Here is a 17,060-nt window from a genome sequence, read left to right as displayed (position 1 = left end):
CAGTCTAAGTAAAAACGCCTGAGGAGATGAATAAAAATTTCCAGAAATCCGACCCATACTACTCACCTGATTACTGCACCTGGGGGTTATAATTGCAGTGGTAAACAGTGTACCTAACCTTGGAACGCCCCGCCCCTCTACGACCGCCCCACGGCTCACGGCAACCGAGCCTCATTCAAAAATCATGCAATACAGCCTACACTCTGTCCATTTAAGCTATATTAATTAGTTACCCACAAATTGGAAATATTGCACTAAAAATCAACGTTAGATGCTTAACTTCATACATAGTTTGATGAAGGTACATTCTTATGTATGAGTGTTATTATAGGTATCGAAGTATCTTGGTTTTCCGTCTAAACTAACCCAAATTTGGGGTCTGTCGCACCCTTAGATACTAGACGCTAAGTCAAAAGGATCAGCCAAGACTCCACGACGCTAAAAGACCCTGAAGCCTGAACTTCCAACCTCGACGTTTTCATTCTATCTTTTTTCCATCAATCTCTTCACGTGAGTCTACGTCAATACCCCACGTCTTTTTTTGGATTATTTGCTTCATTTCAGAACTAACGCACCCACTGAATTCATAGTTCGAGAAATTCACCCGTGTTTGCCCCACCGTGCCATTATGCGATCGTCCATTCCTTACGTTTTGAGCCTCCTCGGAGCGGCATCGGCCGCTTCTTCTGCCTACGCCGATACAACGAACTCAAATGTCGTGTCCTTAACCGAGAACACCTTCCATGAATATGTTGAGAGTCATGAACTAGTGATGGCTTATTTCTACTCGCCGCATTGTGGTCATTGTAAGAAATTTGCTCCTAACTATGAGGAAGCCGCAAAGATACTGGAGAATGAGAATGTTTCTCTGGTCAAGATCGACTGTACTACAGAAATGGATATCTGTTATAAGGAGTACTATATTACTGCCTGGCCTACTTTGATGTTACTAAGTGGCCCCGAGCCAACTGAAAAAATTCTTGGCTACCGTAAAACAGACTCGTATGTACAATGCTGCTGGAATGGGCAAATTTCGAACATGCTAATTTTATGGACAGGGTCGTCTCGATTGTTATGGACGTGCTGGGTTCCGATGGAGGCGAGACGGAGTCATATGGCCAATTGCATGGCCAGACTCCTCTCAGGGCTGAAGGGACTGAGTAAATATGATCATTCGGCTCCAGGGGCTTTGGTTTTCCTTCAGGAATGATTGAAATCAATTTCACCACTTGCACGCTTTCTTTATTTACATATTTTGAGGGTTTTTTTCTTGAAAAATTATGATAAAAAATACAAAAAAGCACACATACTGCGAAGTGAAAGACTAAGTCAGCTTATAGCTGATGCAAATATAATATAATGAGTAACTTTAAGCAATCGCTTGTTACTTTACTAAGATTCTATCCTTTTCCCATAGTTTCTTCGTGGATGCGTCAGTGTATCCTCCCCATACGTCCACCACGTTGTCCTCGCCATCGATATGAACACACAGTATGGCTCCTATGTATTGACCAGAATCAATGGGTTCTTGCATTAAGTCGCGCAACTTGGAAAATGGGGCATCGCACTGGCAGTGGCCTTAGACTTGAGCTATTTTAATATATATGGTGTTTGTGATAGCGATAAGTAAATGAAAATAATGGAGCTAGATTTCAAACTGAAGATAGAAGGATGTCCTTGCATAGAGAGTATAGAGATAAAACGGTTTAGAGCGCGTATGCAGTATTGTCATACACAGTCTATACATGTTTCTCACTTTGAGTGGGCGAGAACCGCTCACTCCCTTTTTGTTTACATTGTTTGCACAATTAATATTCCAAAGGCTCCAGGCTCAAGCAAGGTAGTGTAGACTTACAAGCTTTGGTATCTAAAATTATATTGCTATGATGAGTGGTTGTCCCGGCCTAACCCGCACTCGGAATAGACCGGATGTGGTCCTCACAAGCGGGTTAAAATAGTTTTCAGTTAAAGAACAGGGGCACAGAGGTGACAGGAAATGCACGGACATGCTCATGGGGCGGAGAATATTCTATTCCAATGTTTTGATATCTCCACTTATCTTGCACTAACCCCATGCACCGCTACTGTATTAATCCACAACGATCTGCAGATATGGACCCCTCCACAAAACAAAGGCAATTCTGGGCTGCTAGCCTGGATATCCGACCCTTAAATTAAGAGAGCCCCCAGTTAATTCCATCTCTTCTCTCCCTTGGTGAATCTCAATTATTTGTTATCTCATTCCAAATTTGCACTGTGCCATGTCTTTCCTGTTATTGCCCGCCGAGATCATTTCAATGATCACACTCCATCTTCAACCATATGAGCTAAATTCACTCATTCGATCGTGTCATGATCTTCACCGCACGTTAAATTCCTTACTTTACTACAATAATGCGCACCACCACAACGCCGAAGCGTTGTGGTGGTGTAGTCTGTCCGGAAATATAAGGACTCTTGAATACCTGCTGAACGCTGGTGCCAAAGTTGTTTGGAATTCAACATACGAGCCATTTCGACCAATAGCACTTAAGAGGCGGCGAAAACGAATTGACCCATCATTCACTGAACACCCAATGTCCTCTGCAGCTGCCAATGGTTATACTGAGATTGTGGATAAATTTATCAAGCTTGGAGTGGATGTGAACTTTAGAGATCCATCTGGCCGAAACACGCTTTCCCTGGCAGCAGGCGGGGGTCATTTCAAGCTAAACCAGAGGCTTCTAAATGGCGGGGCTGATTTGTTATCCATTGACAGTGATGGACTGTATCCTACAGACCATGCGGCAGTCCAAGGTCACCGAGAGACTGAAGACTTTCTGTTTAAAGAAGTTCAAAAACTTGATGTAGGTTCAAAGCATAGCTCTGTTAGATCTATTCTCCAACAACATCTGCATTGCATACTGAGATACGCAGCAGAGAGAGGGGATAATGACCGGGCAAGACTTCTGTTAGCCACTCATCAAATCGAGCTGGACATCGTTCCATATCAACTCCAGGGAAGCTTAATCCCCCATGTTGATAGTTCCTATCCTACTCCATGGGAGCTACACCCCTCTAGTCGGTGCAATACAGTCAGCCCCTGATCCTATAAGTACGACACAGCTTCTTCTGGAGAAGGGGGCTCATCCAAATATCCTTGTTGCTATTCGAAACCCGTTCATTAGCAACGAAAATTTGGGAATGTATGAAGATGCAACTTCAGCTGCCTTGACAAGACGTGAAAGTTATGACCTGATTAAGCTTCTTGTCCAATATGATTTGAATCCAACTAACTTAGAAATGGCTTTGGTCCGAGCGGCCTATCTAAAGAAGACCGATGAATTTCGACTCCTGGTGGAAAATGGCGCCTATTATTCGAAAGTGACCGGCGACTTATGCCGGATCGGATATCAGCCTATACTGGACCTTCTCAACCAACGCACAAGTCAATCAGAGGGGCAACCACCCCTTCCGAATAGGTCTATCTTGGAGCCTTTTGATTTTGACGAGTTTTTAAAAGGGGTTGTGAATTCGTGTTTGAAGAGTTTGAAGAGCCAATTCGCCCACCGACGCCGCCTTCTCAAACAGATACGGAGTAGGCCAAATATCTGAATGGTCATATGGATGACAATCCTTACCCTTATTTTGTTGGGAACGGGGCGTTTTCATGTGTAACTGGATCCATTGAGTCCTGGCAGTTAGCCCAAGGCGTGTAGTTCCGCGGCGCCGCCTCTTGGTATTTCTTCCCATGACCCGCGGACTTCGTGTCATAACAAATATGCCAGTCCAAATTATACCAATATCGATAGGTCTTGATAGACATTAGGTCATATTTTTTGAACGAAAGTTTTTTGGTCAGTTATGAACGTTTGTATCAGTAGCGATTTTGAGATCAGCAAATGTGGAACAAACTTCTTACGCACATATTTTGTCAAAAAGGGATGTAAGGGCTTTTGGGTGCAAAGATGTAATATGTATCGACACAGATATATGAACCGAGCTAACTAATGTGTTCTTAAGTGCTTGTAAAGATTACTTTGGTGACAACACCTGCAAACTTGAAGAAGCTTGCGGACTTGTATACATTGATGGTGAATGATGTTGGACGACAGTAGACTACACTGAATTCTGCAGCAAGAGTAACGCTCAGTCGCCTCCGAGTCGAAGAGAGGAAAATACTAGTACCCAGGCATGATCATGAGGTCCTCGCTGTTTTCATTCTGATTGTTTTTTTCAAAGCCATGCTCGCTCAGTTATTGCAGATAAATACTAGTAGTTCAATGTACAACGAAAATATAGATTTTTCAGATCATGATCCCTTCATAGATTGCTAGTAGGTAGTATTATTGCAGTGAGGGTCAAGGTTCCATCGTGTAGTAAACATCTATAGTATTACGACAAGTCAGAGCAAAGTATGCAAACTGAAACTATATATATAGATTAATTTGCAGCCACTCTACGTTCTTACTAGTTCTAGGCAGCAAGCCGATTCTTGGGCTTCACTTGAGGAGACACCGGTCGCAAGGAACAAACCGGGATTTCGGGCATTCCTGTAATCATCGTTTCAAAAGCAATAACATATGATTCCTTCTTAATAATCTCGTCTGATTTCTTTTACTAAAGCTAGTATCCCCGTGCGTCGGTGTCATTCCCCACCAAATACCCGATTCTGAGCCGATCGCCAGTAAAAACTTTATCGGGGAAGTCTAATAAGACATGGGACTAGGGAACTCCTATCTCACGGGCGAGGTGGTTCAAACTCTATTATGCAGTGAAGAAATTCCCTAGCCAATCCGAGCTTCCTGCAACAAGCATGGGAGGCTGTGTTTATCGAAGCGGTTGACTTTTTTTTCGCCGGCATTCTTCTATATATCGCTTCGAAGTTTATCTTCCGTGTTGCTTTAGACTAATAGGAATGCCTACATAGAGCAGCCTTAGAGTCTTCTAAGTAACCGCGGAAGACTCACTTGTCATTTTCCGATCGGGGCGGAGAATACAAGTAGAATTAGCCACAACTTCGAGGGAGCGTCTATGCGAAACCAACGTTGGAAGAGAACCCAGAGCCTATCAGTAGGTATTACACACTACAGGATCTTGTAGTGATAAAACCTTTGAAAAAGGAAAATCTGGAATAGATATTTCGGGCTAAAGGAATTATCTGACCAACAAAGAGGATTTTATCGTATTTGTGCTTACAGGGAGGTAATCTGAGCTGCCTTAACACAAAGTCTAAAAACCAATAATGGAGAAACAAATATATTGAGCTAGGTCATAATTGAACAGGGGTGTCATGATCTATATGTGGATCACATGTGCATGGAAGCTAAAAAGAAAAGAAAGCAAGAAAGCAAGCACTACATTCAGTAATGAGCAAAGCAGGTGCAATCGCCGCATTGACCTCAAGAATGAGGAGAAGTCGAACCAAATTCCGATACTAGATTAGTCAATGGATTATTGGTGAATATTGAATACATGTCTTAGGTTGGCCAATTGGGTGGTTAAACAGCCAATCCAATCTAAGGCGGAAATGTAATGCGCGAGTTTAAATTCCACCATTGAAATAATAAAATCGAAGGACTAAATTTTGAAGCCGTTATCATACGCATGTTGGTATATGCAATGGTACGTACATACGTCTCAAGTAGATATGAGAAAGCCTATGTGTTTTACTTCATGTCATAGGCAGTTGATTAGGCCATCTAAATCATCCGAATAGGCTGTATCATTTGGACGTAAAGATGGCGTTGATTTGTGTTTTACTGGAGATCGGCCGAAGATGCCAACAGCAAAAGAGAGGCGTCGTGAATATGGAATGGGAAATCTTTCCATTGTATCAATTATAATTAGTCGAGAAAATACTCCAAGTAGTTGGATTGAGAAGAGTTAATAGAGCCGATGAGGGATGCAAAGCCGAAGAAAAAAGAAGAAGGGAACGACAAAGCAACAAATGCATGTAATTTATTCGAATCAAGCTATTCATCGTTAGTGCTCCGAACATCTCCGATTTTAAGTACAGAATCTCAGAATTGAGGTCATTTTTGTGGCTGGCTGCGAAAGTCAGCACATTCATCTATTTCTTAAGTGAGTGCGAGTTAGGTCGGGCATATGTGCCGTCTCAATGGAGCTGGGCATCGCGCTAGCGAGTCCGGTGGGCCTTTTCGGGACTTTTTAAGTCGTTTACCTTCACGTGCCGAGACTGGTCATGGCTCGTCAAGAGACAGATGGAGAAGGTGGATGGAGCCTTACTGGCTTCAATGAGCTCATGATCCAGGTTGCCGGGACTAAAATTTCAACCACGAAGCTGAACAGTCAAGTCCGTGCTTGATCTTGAGGACTGGAAGTTCAAATTGAGGCTTCGCGATCCTTATCGTCAATTTTGAAGTTGACGAAGACTGGTATCGTGTTCGATTGCTTCAGCCCCTGAATATTCGCATCCCGTAGCTTGGCATAGTTGCAGGGATGAGATTCTGCCTTTTTACCGAACTTTACTTTTGACGCGCGAACAGTTCTATTATTATTATGTAAATGAGTGAACGTGCGTTGTGTGAAAGGCATCGAGTGGTAAGAACCTCCGGTCCAATTCTTGAGGCATAAGATGCCGCCCGTCCGAATTGTACTATTGAACGCTAAAGAGTTTTTTTTACTTGTTCTTTTTGTAGACTACTGGAATCTTATCGCGTCCGGATCCAAGTGACGGCAGTTTTTGTTTCGCGATCATCTTACTCAACGTTCCAGGATGCATTAGGGGATTCCGAGGCTGTGGCTTTGGGCCTCCCACGCTAATGATCCTTCCAGTTTCAACGGCCAGTAACTGACAGCGAGCGCTCGCCTTCTTCGACATCTTCCATATGGACTTTTGTCCTACACATTGTAAGGGCTAATTTTTCCTCGGCTCTATATACATTTCCACGAGCCAGGAGGATTGGATATTCCATACCCACTGATAAAAGAGAACGCCCAATTATGGGTAGATCCGATATCATACGAAGTACCATGGTTCGGAGTTCTGAGGTCATAAATTCGCCAATGGTATTGGTCCACCGGGTGTAGCTCCTGCGGCTATTGAATCCTAACCTTCCAATCGCACTTGCAATACGTACTGGTTAGTTATTGCCGAAAACAGTTTACGGGGGCCCTCGACTGGCACATGTACGTCGAATCCTGCTGACAGGCAATCTTGCAGGAAAGTGGAGGGGAAACACTCCATAAGGCGAGTCGGACCCGGCAGAGTTTTCATCTTGGAAATCGATAGTCTTGCCGATCTTTACCACCGATCTTCGGATTATTTACTGCCATGCACGATCAGGTTTATCTTAATCGTCGGGTTGGAATCACGGATCGAGGAGAACAGCGACCATCTCGACGAATCATCGGTCATAAATCATTGACAAATACTTCAGCCCCGCAAGCTTTCTTCTCATTCGATCGCTCTAATCTCGCCACGGTCCACCGGGTACGGTCATCCCGGAAATGATCGGCAGGGGAGTACCCCCTCGTGGAGTTTAAGCCGCCGATGGGTCGATGGGTCGATGCCAGATCCACCTTCCCTTCTTCACTGTGCAAGGTCGGTCTTGGTCTCGTTCGATGCACTGAGTGACAGATGCTCGTGGATATAAGGTAGCCTTGTAGTCCCAAAGGTCTGGACAGGATTAACGCTCCCCAACCCCATTACATTCTTTTGAGCAACTGTCACTCTTTTTTACACCATCCATCATGGGTTCCGAGCTTGGCATCACTGCCAGCACCGCGGAGCTGATTGATCTGTCTCCTGTCAGTATTTGGTGGGCCACATGGGCTTGCGTTTGGACAGTATGCGTGGCGCTTGGTGTGACATATCTCATCATCAATCGAAATGCACCTACCCTTCGAATCCGTGGTCTTACGCTCTCACTCTCTTCTATCGGCTTACTTCACTTGTATTGGGCTGTGTGCCAGTTCGCAACTATGATCGGTGCTTTGCTGCCCGGTGATTGCCAGTACTGGGTTATGGGTCTCTTTTTGCCATTGGGTACGTTGCTAATGTTGATTACGACTATTGATTATCATTCTAAACATAGATTCCTTTAGGTATCTCCCTGTTTCACGCGTCCAGCACTCGTTTCCTGCACGTCGCCAAACTTCAGAAGAAGTATGCTCAATATGGTCACCACCTTTTTGAGATTCCTTCTGAGAAGCCCAAAGCCGGTTTAATCAGCCGTTTCCGTGCTCTGTCATACAATGTGAAGATTTTGACTGTTGTTGGAATCGGCATGGTCTTTCAAATCTTTCTCACTGTCCTTATGTGGGTCATATCCCGCAAGTGGCACAGCTCCTGGGGTATCCCTGGAACTGAAGTACATGGAACCGTGATGGCTCAAAAGACTGCCCAGGGTTCTGGATGGGAGTGGTGGCCTGGTGTTGCTTATCAGCTTTTCTGGGCTTGGATCGTTGCTCCCATTGTCCTTTGGAAGTCTCGTAACATCCAGGACACTCAAGGCTGGCGAACACAGACAATTGGTTGTGCTCTTGCTAAGTAAGAGCATCCTTCTTGACTTCCTGGAGAATTATTTTACTAACATATCGTAGTCTTCATGGGACCCCTATGTGGCTTATTGGTCTTTACGTTCCTGCTATGGCCCCAGTCAACGCTGTCTGGGTTCCACCTCAGTGGATTTGCCTTTCTATTTGGTTTATGGAAATTTTCACCGTTTTCGTTCCATGCTACGAGGTCTGGCGATCTCACACTCTCCGCAAGGAGACACTGGATTCCATTGCACGATGGGAGCTTAAGGTCAAATCGAGTGGGTCGGATGAAAAGTCGCTGAATTCTACGACCACAATGGTTGACTCCATCGTGTCTGGCTGGAAGTCAACCAACGATTCCATCAAGACTACCGACTCTCGCGACAGTGTCCTCACCATGCATGCGCTGGAACATGTTCTCGACCGTAACCCGGCACCTTTGCAGAAATTCTCCGCGCTCAAGGAATTCTCAGGTGAAAACATCGCGTTCCTCACTGCAGTCTCTGATTGGAAGCGCTCTGTTCCTGCGGCCATGATCGATGGTTCTTCGCAAAACGCACAGGACAAGACAGCGATCCGGGAATGCTTCAACCGCGCTTTGCACATCTATGCCGAATTTATCAGCGTTCGCCATGCCAATTTCCCTCTCAACATCTCATCTCAGGATATGTGTGCCCTTGATGCTATCTTCGACAGACCTACTCAGCTTCTGTATGGCGAAGAGCGTGAAACCAACCCTGTCAGCCCCTTTGACAAGTTTACATTTGATCTTCCCTCTCCAGCTCTGACCGAGTCCTCAGAGAAGGCTATCAATCCCTCTGCCACCGAGATCAGAAACCTGGTGCAGTTCTGGGGTAAAATCCCGGAAGAATTCACTGGCTCTGTGTTTGATGATGCCGAGAAGAGCATCAAGTACCTTGTCCTCACAAACACATGGCCCAAGTTCATCAAGGAACGCAGGACTTCGACGGAGTCTGCTGGTTCTATTCAGTCTGACGCCACTGCCGTCTAGTTGTGTTGAGGATTCGACGAATCAGAAAGACAAATACTAGTGTTACGAACAATGATCCTTCTGGTACGGCGGGCGCGATTGGTCAATGTCTGGATTATTCAATGTACAGCATATCATGAACCAAAGACGCATATTAATCCCATTTGCTACTATGGACTATTTCCATGGGGCTTTCAGCTTTCAGTCAAACCGATCTGTATTCACAGGACAGGCCCGTCGTCTAGTCCCTTCGTATCTTGACCACGACCTTACCACGCGCCCGCTTAGTGGCAATCCGTTCATAGGCGCCGATCACGTCCTCCATATCAAAGACGGAATCGACGGGAATGCGCAATTTACCTTCCTCAACCAAGCGTCCAATAAAAACGGCGTCATCGCGCGTCGGAGGAGTACTGAAAAATATGTACGGGCGCGGTACACCTCCTAGCCAGACAGGCAAAAACTTATTCCACATGATATTGCACGTCAGCGAAACCATGCCTTCCAACGCTCCGATATTCACAACAGCCCCTTCGGACTTCAAATATTTGGGCGAGTTTGCATAGAGCGCTTGCGATCCCACGCAGTCTAGCACGAAATCAAAGGGCTTATCGCCATATTCTTTCGCCAGGTAGACTGGCAGGTCATGTTTGCGGTAATCGATAAACTATACACTAGTTAATTCATTTTCATTCTTATCCACATCCTTCATTTTCTTTCTCGTAGCATACCTCGTCAACGTCTAGTGCGCGCACTAGCTCCTCATTTCCACCACTAGCAACACCCACAACCTTCACGCCGCGTAGCTTGCATAGTTGTACAAGTACTGACCCGACCGACCCACTTGCCCCATTAACAAGGACAGTGTGACCGGATTGCACGCCCGCAGTCCGAATTATCTTGCGCGCCGTACTTCCACACCCATTTATCCCCGACGCAGCCGCCATGTCTACTCCCGCATCGATCCGCGCTACCTGGCTGGCAGGAAGCAGGATGTATTCTGCCATCACGCCATAACCCATGATTGCATTAGGAATATTCTGAAATGCGACGACGTGTGCGCCTATCTCGCGTAGATCGCTCGATACGCCATCGCCTGCAGCGACAATTTCGCCTGATAGCTCGAGTTCGGGGATTCCGGGATTTGTGAATGGGATTCGAGGTTGTATATTCAGCAGAAACTCTGTGTTGACTTGGAGAGATACATGAGATACGCGAATTAGGACATCGGACGAAGAGCTTGTTGGGATTGGAGGTGTGGGAATGATGGATAGTTCGAGAGCGCGATCGGCTGGGCCGCGCCGGGCACGGACCCAGGCGCGCATTGTGCTTGGGATTTGTGGAGTTGGAGTTGGTGATGCCATTTTTAGTTTCGAAGTATTGGGTAACGGAAGGGGAAAATATTCGATCACATTGTGGCGATGGCGATGGTGGGAGATCGGACCTTTTATCGTAAATGGGTTGCAGGGATGAGGCGTCGTGGCTGGATGTTCCCGGCCCAAAGAGAGATTCGGTCGAAAGATGCGGAGTGCGGAGCCGGAGCAATCTATTCCTCCATTATAGTGGATTCCAGCGATTGAACTCCAATCAATGAACAAACACACGATTCTTTGTCCTTTCCGGACCATTAGCTTCAACCTTTGGCGTTCACCCCCTCTATACATACTATTGAGGATAGTGCCATTTCATCTTCATCTACTTCAGCATTGGCACGGAGGACCATAGCGGCCAGCGGGAAAGAACCCCCATTGGCTCTTTGTGTGTCTATGGCGTTGGTGATATTGGCAATTAGCCCTGTAATATTGATGGTAAAAGATGCCTTCAACTTCCAATTTGTTCTTTGGCTCCTTTTTGGTATTAAAGAGCCGCAATATCTTCCCACGCTGTACAGACTCTTTTTCTATGGCGCGAGAATCCGTTAATTCCCAACGCCAACAAAGTAGAGCCATGTCATTTTAGTCCACAGCGTTAAGTATCTCTCTGGTATTCGTTGGAAATAATATCTCGACATGATAAGTTCGTGGACGAACAGGGGTGTGTTTCTGGACGCGCTGTGTTATGTATGGATTGCAATCTGGATCGTGGTCCAAAGATCGCCGATCGTGGAAATATAAAGTGAATTCGTTTCACATTTGAAGATTATACGCACCAATTTAACGCGCGCATTCAGCAAATCCCTAAAATAAGCACGGGTGCTGGCCAGCGGTTAATGTAGCGTTTTGGTTAGTTGAACGGTAGCCCGTTGAGGCTGTGGGGGGGGGTAGCTCCGCCTAAGCGTTTTGGATCCCAGTGCGCGCTTCGGGATATTAGGACCAGCAGTTGAGAATGCCAGTCTATAAAATGGAGCAATAACAGCTGGCTAATATGCCGAGCTTTTCTAGACATCAACCTATATCAGACACATCTATCCCATCTTTCTTCTATTAAATCGCTGTGCTTTTCAAAGCTCTCATTGTTTTCAATCGGATCCAAGTCCAAGTCAATTCTTACTATATCTCGGAATGGATCCTCTCAGCGTCATTTCTGGGACCATTGGCATTGCGGGTGCAGCTATCCAAACCATCACCGTGTTGGTCAACGAGATCAGTGCTATCAAAAATGCCCCAGAGAACATGAAGAGGGTCAGAAGTGAGCTTTCCGTCGTGGAGTCGCTTCTGAGAGACATCAGTCAGGGCCTCCAAGATTCCCGCCTTTCGTCCATACCAAATGATGTGAAGTCGACACTGCAGAAAGCCATTTTCAGTTGCAAGGACGCTTGTGATCAATTTCGGGCCAAACTCCAGAAATGGACGAGACATTCCGGTTCCAAGATGGATTGGCGGGATCGTGCCCGAGTTGGCCTGTTTAGCGAATCTGCCATTCAAGATCTGAACTCTCAGCTCCACATATCCATAGATATAATGGGTGCTGTCATTGGTGCTGGCGCAGTGTAAGTACCGATATTTATGACCTGAAGGTATTGAGAGCTGTCCGTGCTGATTATGATGTTCTAGATTCTCAATTTCTCAAGCAGGAAAGCAATCGGGTAGAATGCCAGCGGAAACGAGGAATAAGCTGCAGTCCATGGAATCAAAACTCTCCCAGGGTATCCAGGACACAGACAAACGAGTGCGCAATGTGAGCATGGAGTTGGAAAGCCTCTCAAGATCGTCCCAGTCCAGGTCAGAGGCCGATCGACAGGCTTGGCTTGAGGAGTTTCAAAAACTGCAAAATCAATTGACTGCACTCGGCCAATCCCGAGAAATACGGAAGAGCCTCTATGGAAAATCTCGACATTTGCAGTCGGTGCAAAAGTTCAGCAACATTCATTCGGACGAGACTGGTCAGCTTATGGTGGGCATTTTCGGTACGGATCCGAATCCTAGGGTATACCAGGATTTTCGTAACATCACGGCTACTAGGAGTGGAAGAGGTATGATTGGGGTTATTGGCGGGCATGTTGACGTGAACGAGTTTTTCAGTCGGAAGGTTGAATAGTCCCAAGATTAGATGGCAGGACTGGTTGGAGTTTTGTATTTATTGTTGCTTTATCTCGATATTCGTTGGAGAATTCCATGGATCACCTATGCACTCCGAACCAAAGTGATACATCGCAGGTATTTAGACCTCTTTAAATCCATTGTAGAGAGACCAAGGGGCACTTCGAACTCGGATACAGAATACAAAGAAAATAGACTGATCTCTGATTGAATTTCAAGTGTTCAATAAAGTCGGACTGATAATGAAAACTTTGGATTCTGACATGCCACCAGATCCTAGAGATACAGAGCTTTCTTCTTTATCATATGCTATGAGCTAAACTCCAAACCTCCGAAGTATCCGAGTTTATAGGAACAAATTGAATCAACAGAATTTAATAAATCATCTAGTTGCCAATCTCCGTCCGGACATTGGGCGGGGCAATCTCGGAAATCGGAGGACAGTGAACGTGGACGATCTAAGATCCACATGCTACACACTCCGAACCGGGGTACATACTGAGCTACAATAGAGATAATATCGTTACGACTAGCTATTTTGTTGGAATTGCCCACTTGGGAGGAGTTTCTGGTCGTCAATTTGAAGCTTACCTGTGAATTTTCCTACCCCGACTATTTCCGTCTTATATACCGAGCTCGTCTCTTGTTCAGTCTACGGACACGGTGAGTCTCGCCATGAAGCATGCTATGCCCCTGGGCGGTATCCTCATTGAACTTTCCTTTATCTCAAACAAAATGACGGCTTCCCTCCAGCCTGGCAAGTGGCAATTCACGCCGGGGGTTCTACACTCCCAAGAAATTCATTGCAGAACTGGCAGTCATCCCCGTCATGAATGTTTCCAGCAGAGCAAGGTCTGTTTAATGTCAATTTCTTTGTATAAATCATCATATTTGCTTAATGCGGATGCAAGTACTATCCAGCTTATCAATCCTAAAGAAACCTTGAAAGCTTCATTTACCAATAAACGAATGTACTAGTACCTACTTAACCACCCCTCAATTTGCTCAGCTCTTCTAGCTGCATCTTCCAAAGAGACATATCCCGTCTCATCCCCGGTTGCCAGGCTGATTAAAGAATGTTGTACCGACCGTGCCCGAAAAGGTACTTCCTTCTGTCTTTCCGCCCAGTCCCACGAGATTTGTTCCACTTCATTCGTATCAAATTGATGCACTGCTATAGTCACTGGATCGGCATATACATCGGCCTGCAGTGCTATACCAGACATCGAGATCAAACGGATCGTGCCTGTTTCACCAGTCAAAGTCCATGATAGCGATGGATCACCAGGGTAAGGTTGGCCACGAAGGAAGTATGCAATAAGACTAGCATTTGCCTTTACATATGAGGATTCGGGTAATGAACCTAGATTCAATCTAGTTAGATCTTGCGAATAGGTATGACTGCTATATTTTATATACCTTGGAGGCTTAGCAAGTCGGGAACATCAGAGTGAATTAAGTCGATGATCGCGTCAGTCTTGGGATCCCGAACGCGGACATCGGGACGTTGGATCTGAAGCTTGACGTTGTCTGTTCCGGGGATGATATCACCCACGACTGACTGTATGAAGTCGATTACTGTGCAAATGTTAGAATTGAACCTTCCAGAAACGGATAGAAAGTTTAATTGTGCGAATGATCCGAACAAATGAACATTTGACTCACCATGTCCGAACCCAATCGTGATCGGATTTCCTCCAATACTCTTCTCAGCAAAATATTTCAATCCAACAGGTAATATCTCTCGGTCATTCGTGCCCCCGAATGCCCTCACTTCACTACTCAACAATTTCCCTATTCTCCTCGACTTAAGCAACTCCTTAACTCGAACCACCGGCGGCGCAAACCGTCCTTGTAATCCCACCGCAACCCGGCCCCCACCCTGAGCAGCTGCAGCAATCACCTCATCGATTTGCTTCTTGTTCGACGCGATCGGCCACTCAATGTAGACATCCTTTCCGGCTAAAATACTGGGCAACACTGTTTCTGAATGTTTATCAACTCGGGTATTGCAGAGGACGAGGTCAACGTTTGGGTCTGCGGCGAGGGAGGCTGGATCGCCGTATGCTGCTACTTTTTTTGCGTCAAGATTGTAGGTTGATATTGCGCTGGATGCTGCGGCGGTGCTACTGTTGCCCAGTGCGGTGATTTTGAAATGATTCTCGCCGGTCGGAGAAATGAGGGAAGGGAGGTGGGCGGCTGAGGCCCAGCTTGTTGTTGCGGTAGAGGAGAGGCCGATTATTGCGGTGCGGCGTGGAGGGGACATATTTCCTGTTAAAATATTTTTTAAATGATTTGTGTCTCGGGAAAGATGTTTCAGTTTGTTAGATCGAGAATCAAATTTAACTTTGGAAGATTTCGAATATTCTTCGTGTTTATTCGATGTTCATTCCTCTTGGGTGTACTAGTATTTATGTGGATCACGACGATGACGACCAACTTTCTCCGAAAATGGGAGTTTGTCCTGTACTAAATACCTATGGACTATGCACGGAGTTTCCCTGATTATTGCGAATCCTGGGGATTTTTTGTTAAGTCTCCGGTTGATTATCAATCCAACAAAGTCTCCGGTTGATTAACTATCAACCCAATATGGATTACCAAGCTATAGAGATAGTTAACTAGCTCCAGATGGAGACAACGTCTATTACTAAGAAAGAGAATTCACTTGACTGCTCTCTTGGAAAAGTTAGTTCGGCAGCTACAACAGACACATGGAGGCTCTACAGGCTCTTCCATAAGCGGGCACGGTTATATCATAGCCCAGCCTTACAGTATACATGTTACTGAATAATATTGATGCTATTCAAGTAAAGAAACTATGAATATCGAAATGACGAGTAGTAATAGTATGTCCGCAGATATTTCGGTCTCCTCCACTCATCTTACCTGTATGTCCCTCCCCATCGAAGGCTGTCGAAGCGCTGGTGCTCGTCGATTACGACTCTTTATAAATCCAATCAGACATATCATCGCGGAAATGGGATGGTCCACTTTCTGCAAGATTCCACCAATGTAAAGAATATCCTTCCAGACAGTTTTCTGGACCGCCTCACTAAAAACCAAGATCAGCATACTTTCAGCACAACCCCCAGAAAACTTCAGAAAAATAAAGAGGGGCTTACAGCCATGATTCCTTTAAGGCCGCTCGTACAACGTCTCGTTCCTACCGTTAAAACGTTGTGAATCCCCATAAAAAAGGAAATGGGATAGACCCCGGGAGCAACTCCATTAAAATGCAACGCTTATAGCCTCCCGGTATCCATCCATGATCGCTTTGTCTGTCCTCGTTCCAGTCATAGATAGATGGAGTGCAGGAGCAACCGGATTTTGTCAAAAGTGATAAAGCCTCAATCTCCGACTCAAAATGGTATTGGTGTTCCGAAGTAGCCTGTTTCGCACGAATGTCTGGTAAATGATCGACTGTACAATACCAAGGAATTCTAGCAACTGCCGTTAATGTTTTTTGGTTATGAATCTCACTGAAACAACGAAGGCGTACTCACTGTAAACGGATCTTTATAAGCCCGCTCGATGGGCCGTCGCCGAATGCCTTAGAGCCGACGAACGTCCCACGAGCCTCAGACCGAAGGCCCCACTTCTCCGATTCTTGGTTCTCATAGCAGGCACGCTTTTTTATCAGTTTGCTCAATGTGCACACCGAGCCCGAAGGGAAAGCAATAGTTGCACCGATAGAATCTTTAAACCAGTCGATGTGGCTTCCCCGAGAACGCATTTTGCCGTTAGCTTCACAATTGTTCTAGTATAGTATCTGAGATGACAGGACCTTCATATTTTAAAGGCAAATATTGGTTCAAGAAGACGGAAAGGGGACAATAAAGGTGGCGGTATTTTGGGGAGCTAGAATCAAGAAAAGTTGTACATTGTTTTGGGCTTTCAAAAAATTCAAGTTCTATACAAACCTTGAACCTCCTGAATCAGCACAAAGCTCTTGGATCGTTACAAAGCCCCTGAATCGGCACAAAACCCTGAACACGAGCCTCCTGAATTAAGATGTGAGACTTCTGGCGCTTCGTCAACCAATCAAAAAATCGCCGAGTTCCCAGTATCAAAGTTGAACAAAGCGAAAGCGATCTATCTTGTTT

At 45.5% G+C, this 17,060-nt stretch overlaps 6 protein-coding genes across 6 annotated transcripts; 3 read left to right on the top strand and 3 right to left on the bottom strand.

The window, feature by feature from the left end:
- Positions 1-628: 628 nt before the first annotated feature.
- N7478_010816 (protein disulfide-isomerase precursor) lies at positions 629-1,164 on the top strand (the record flags this gene model as incomplete). Its single annotated transcript, XM_056927030.1, has 2 exons — positions 629-1,002; positions 1,059-1,164. 2 exons carry the CDS (start codon positions 629-631, stop codon positions 1,162-1,164), a joined length of 480 nt encoding a protein of 159 aa, XP_056774078.1.
- Positions 1,165-7,695: 6,531 nt separating this feature from the next.
- N7478_010815 (uncharacterized protein) lies at positions 7,696-9,496 on the top strand (the record flags this gene model as incomplete). Its single annotated transcript, XM_056927029.1, has 3 exons — positions 7,696-7,990; positions 8,050-8,494; positions 8,548-9,496. 3 exons carry the CDS (start codon positions 7,696-7,698, stop codon positions 9,494-9,496), a joined length of 1,689 nt encoding a protein of 562 aa, XP_056774077.1.
- A 220-nt stretch (positions 9,497-9,716) lies between these two features.
- Positions 9,717-10,839, bottom strand: N7478_010814 (NAD(P)-dependent alcohol dehydrogenase; the record flags this gene model as incomplete). Its single annotated transcript, XM_056927028.1, has 2 exons — positions 9,717-10,142; positions 10,207-10,839. 2 exons carry the CDS (start codon positions 10,837-10,839, stop codon positions 9,717-9,719), a joined length of 1,059 nt encoding a protein of 352 aa, XP_056774076.1.
- Positions 10,840-11,976: 1,137 nt separating this feature from the next.
- N7478_010813 (uncharacterized protein) lies at positions 11,977-12,952 on the top strand (the record flags this gene model as incomplete). Its single annotated transcript, XM_056927027.1, has 2 exons — positions 11,977-12,404; positions 12,469-12,952. 2 exons carry the CDS (start codon positions 11,977-11,979, stop codon positions 12,950-12,952), a joined length of 912 nt encoding a protein of 303 aa, XP_056774075.1.
- Positions 12,953-13,928: 976 nt separating this feature from the next.
- Positions 13,929-15,220, bottom strand: N7478_010812 (Gfo/Idh/MocA family protein; the record flags this gene model as incomplete). Its single annotated transcript, XM_056927026.1, has 3 exons — positions 13,929-14,317; positions 14,374-14,532; positions 14,620-15,220. The coding sequence occupies 3 exons, from the start codon at positions 15,218-15,220 to the stop codon at positions 13,929-13,931; spliced, it is 1,149 nt and encodes a 382-aa protein (XP_056774074.1).
- Positions 15,221-16,456: 1,236 nt separating this feature from the next.
- N7478_010811 (uncharacterized protein) lies at positions 16,457-16,690 on the bottom strand (the record flags this gene model as incomplete). Its single annotated transcript, XM_056927025.1, has 1 exon — positions 16,457-16,690. The coding sequence occupies one exon, from the start codon at positions 16,688-16,690 to the stop codon at positions 16,457-16,459; it is 234 nt and encodes a 77-aa protein (XP_056774073.1).
- Positions 16,691-17,060: the final 370 nt, after the last annotated feature.

The sequence above is a fragment of the Penicillium angulare genome (genome assembly GCF_028827245.1).
Source record: "Penicillium angulare strain IBT 27051 chromosome Unknown utg000008l_segment0_segment0, whole genome shotgun sequence".
NCBI classification, from domain to species: domain Eukaryota; kingdom Fungi; phylum Ascomycota; class Eurotiomycetes; order Eurotiales; family Aspergillaceae; genus Penicillium; species Penicillium angulare.
This window is presented reverse-complemented; position numbering and strand designations above follow the sequence as displayed.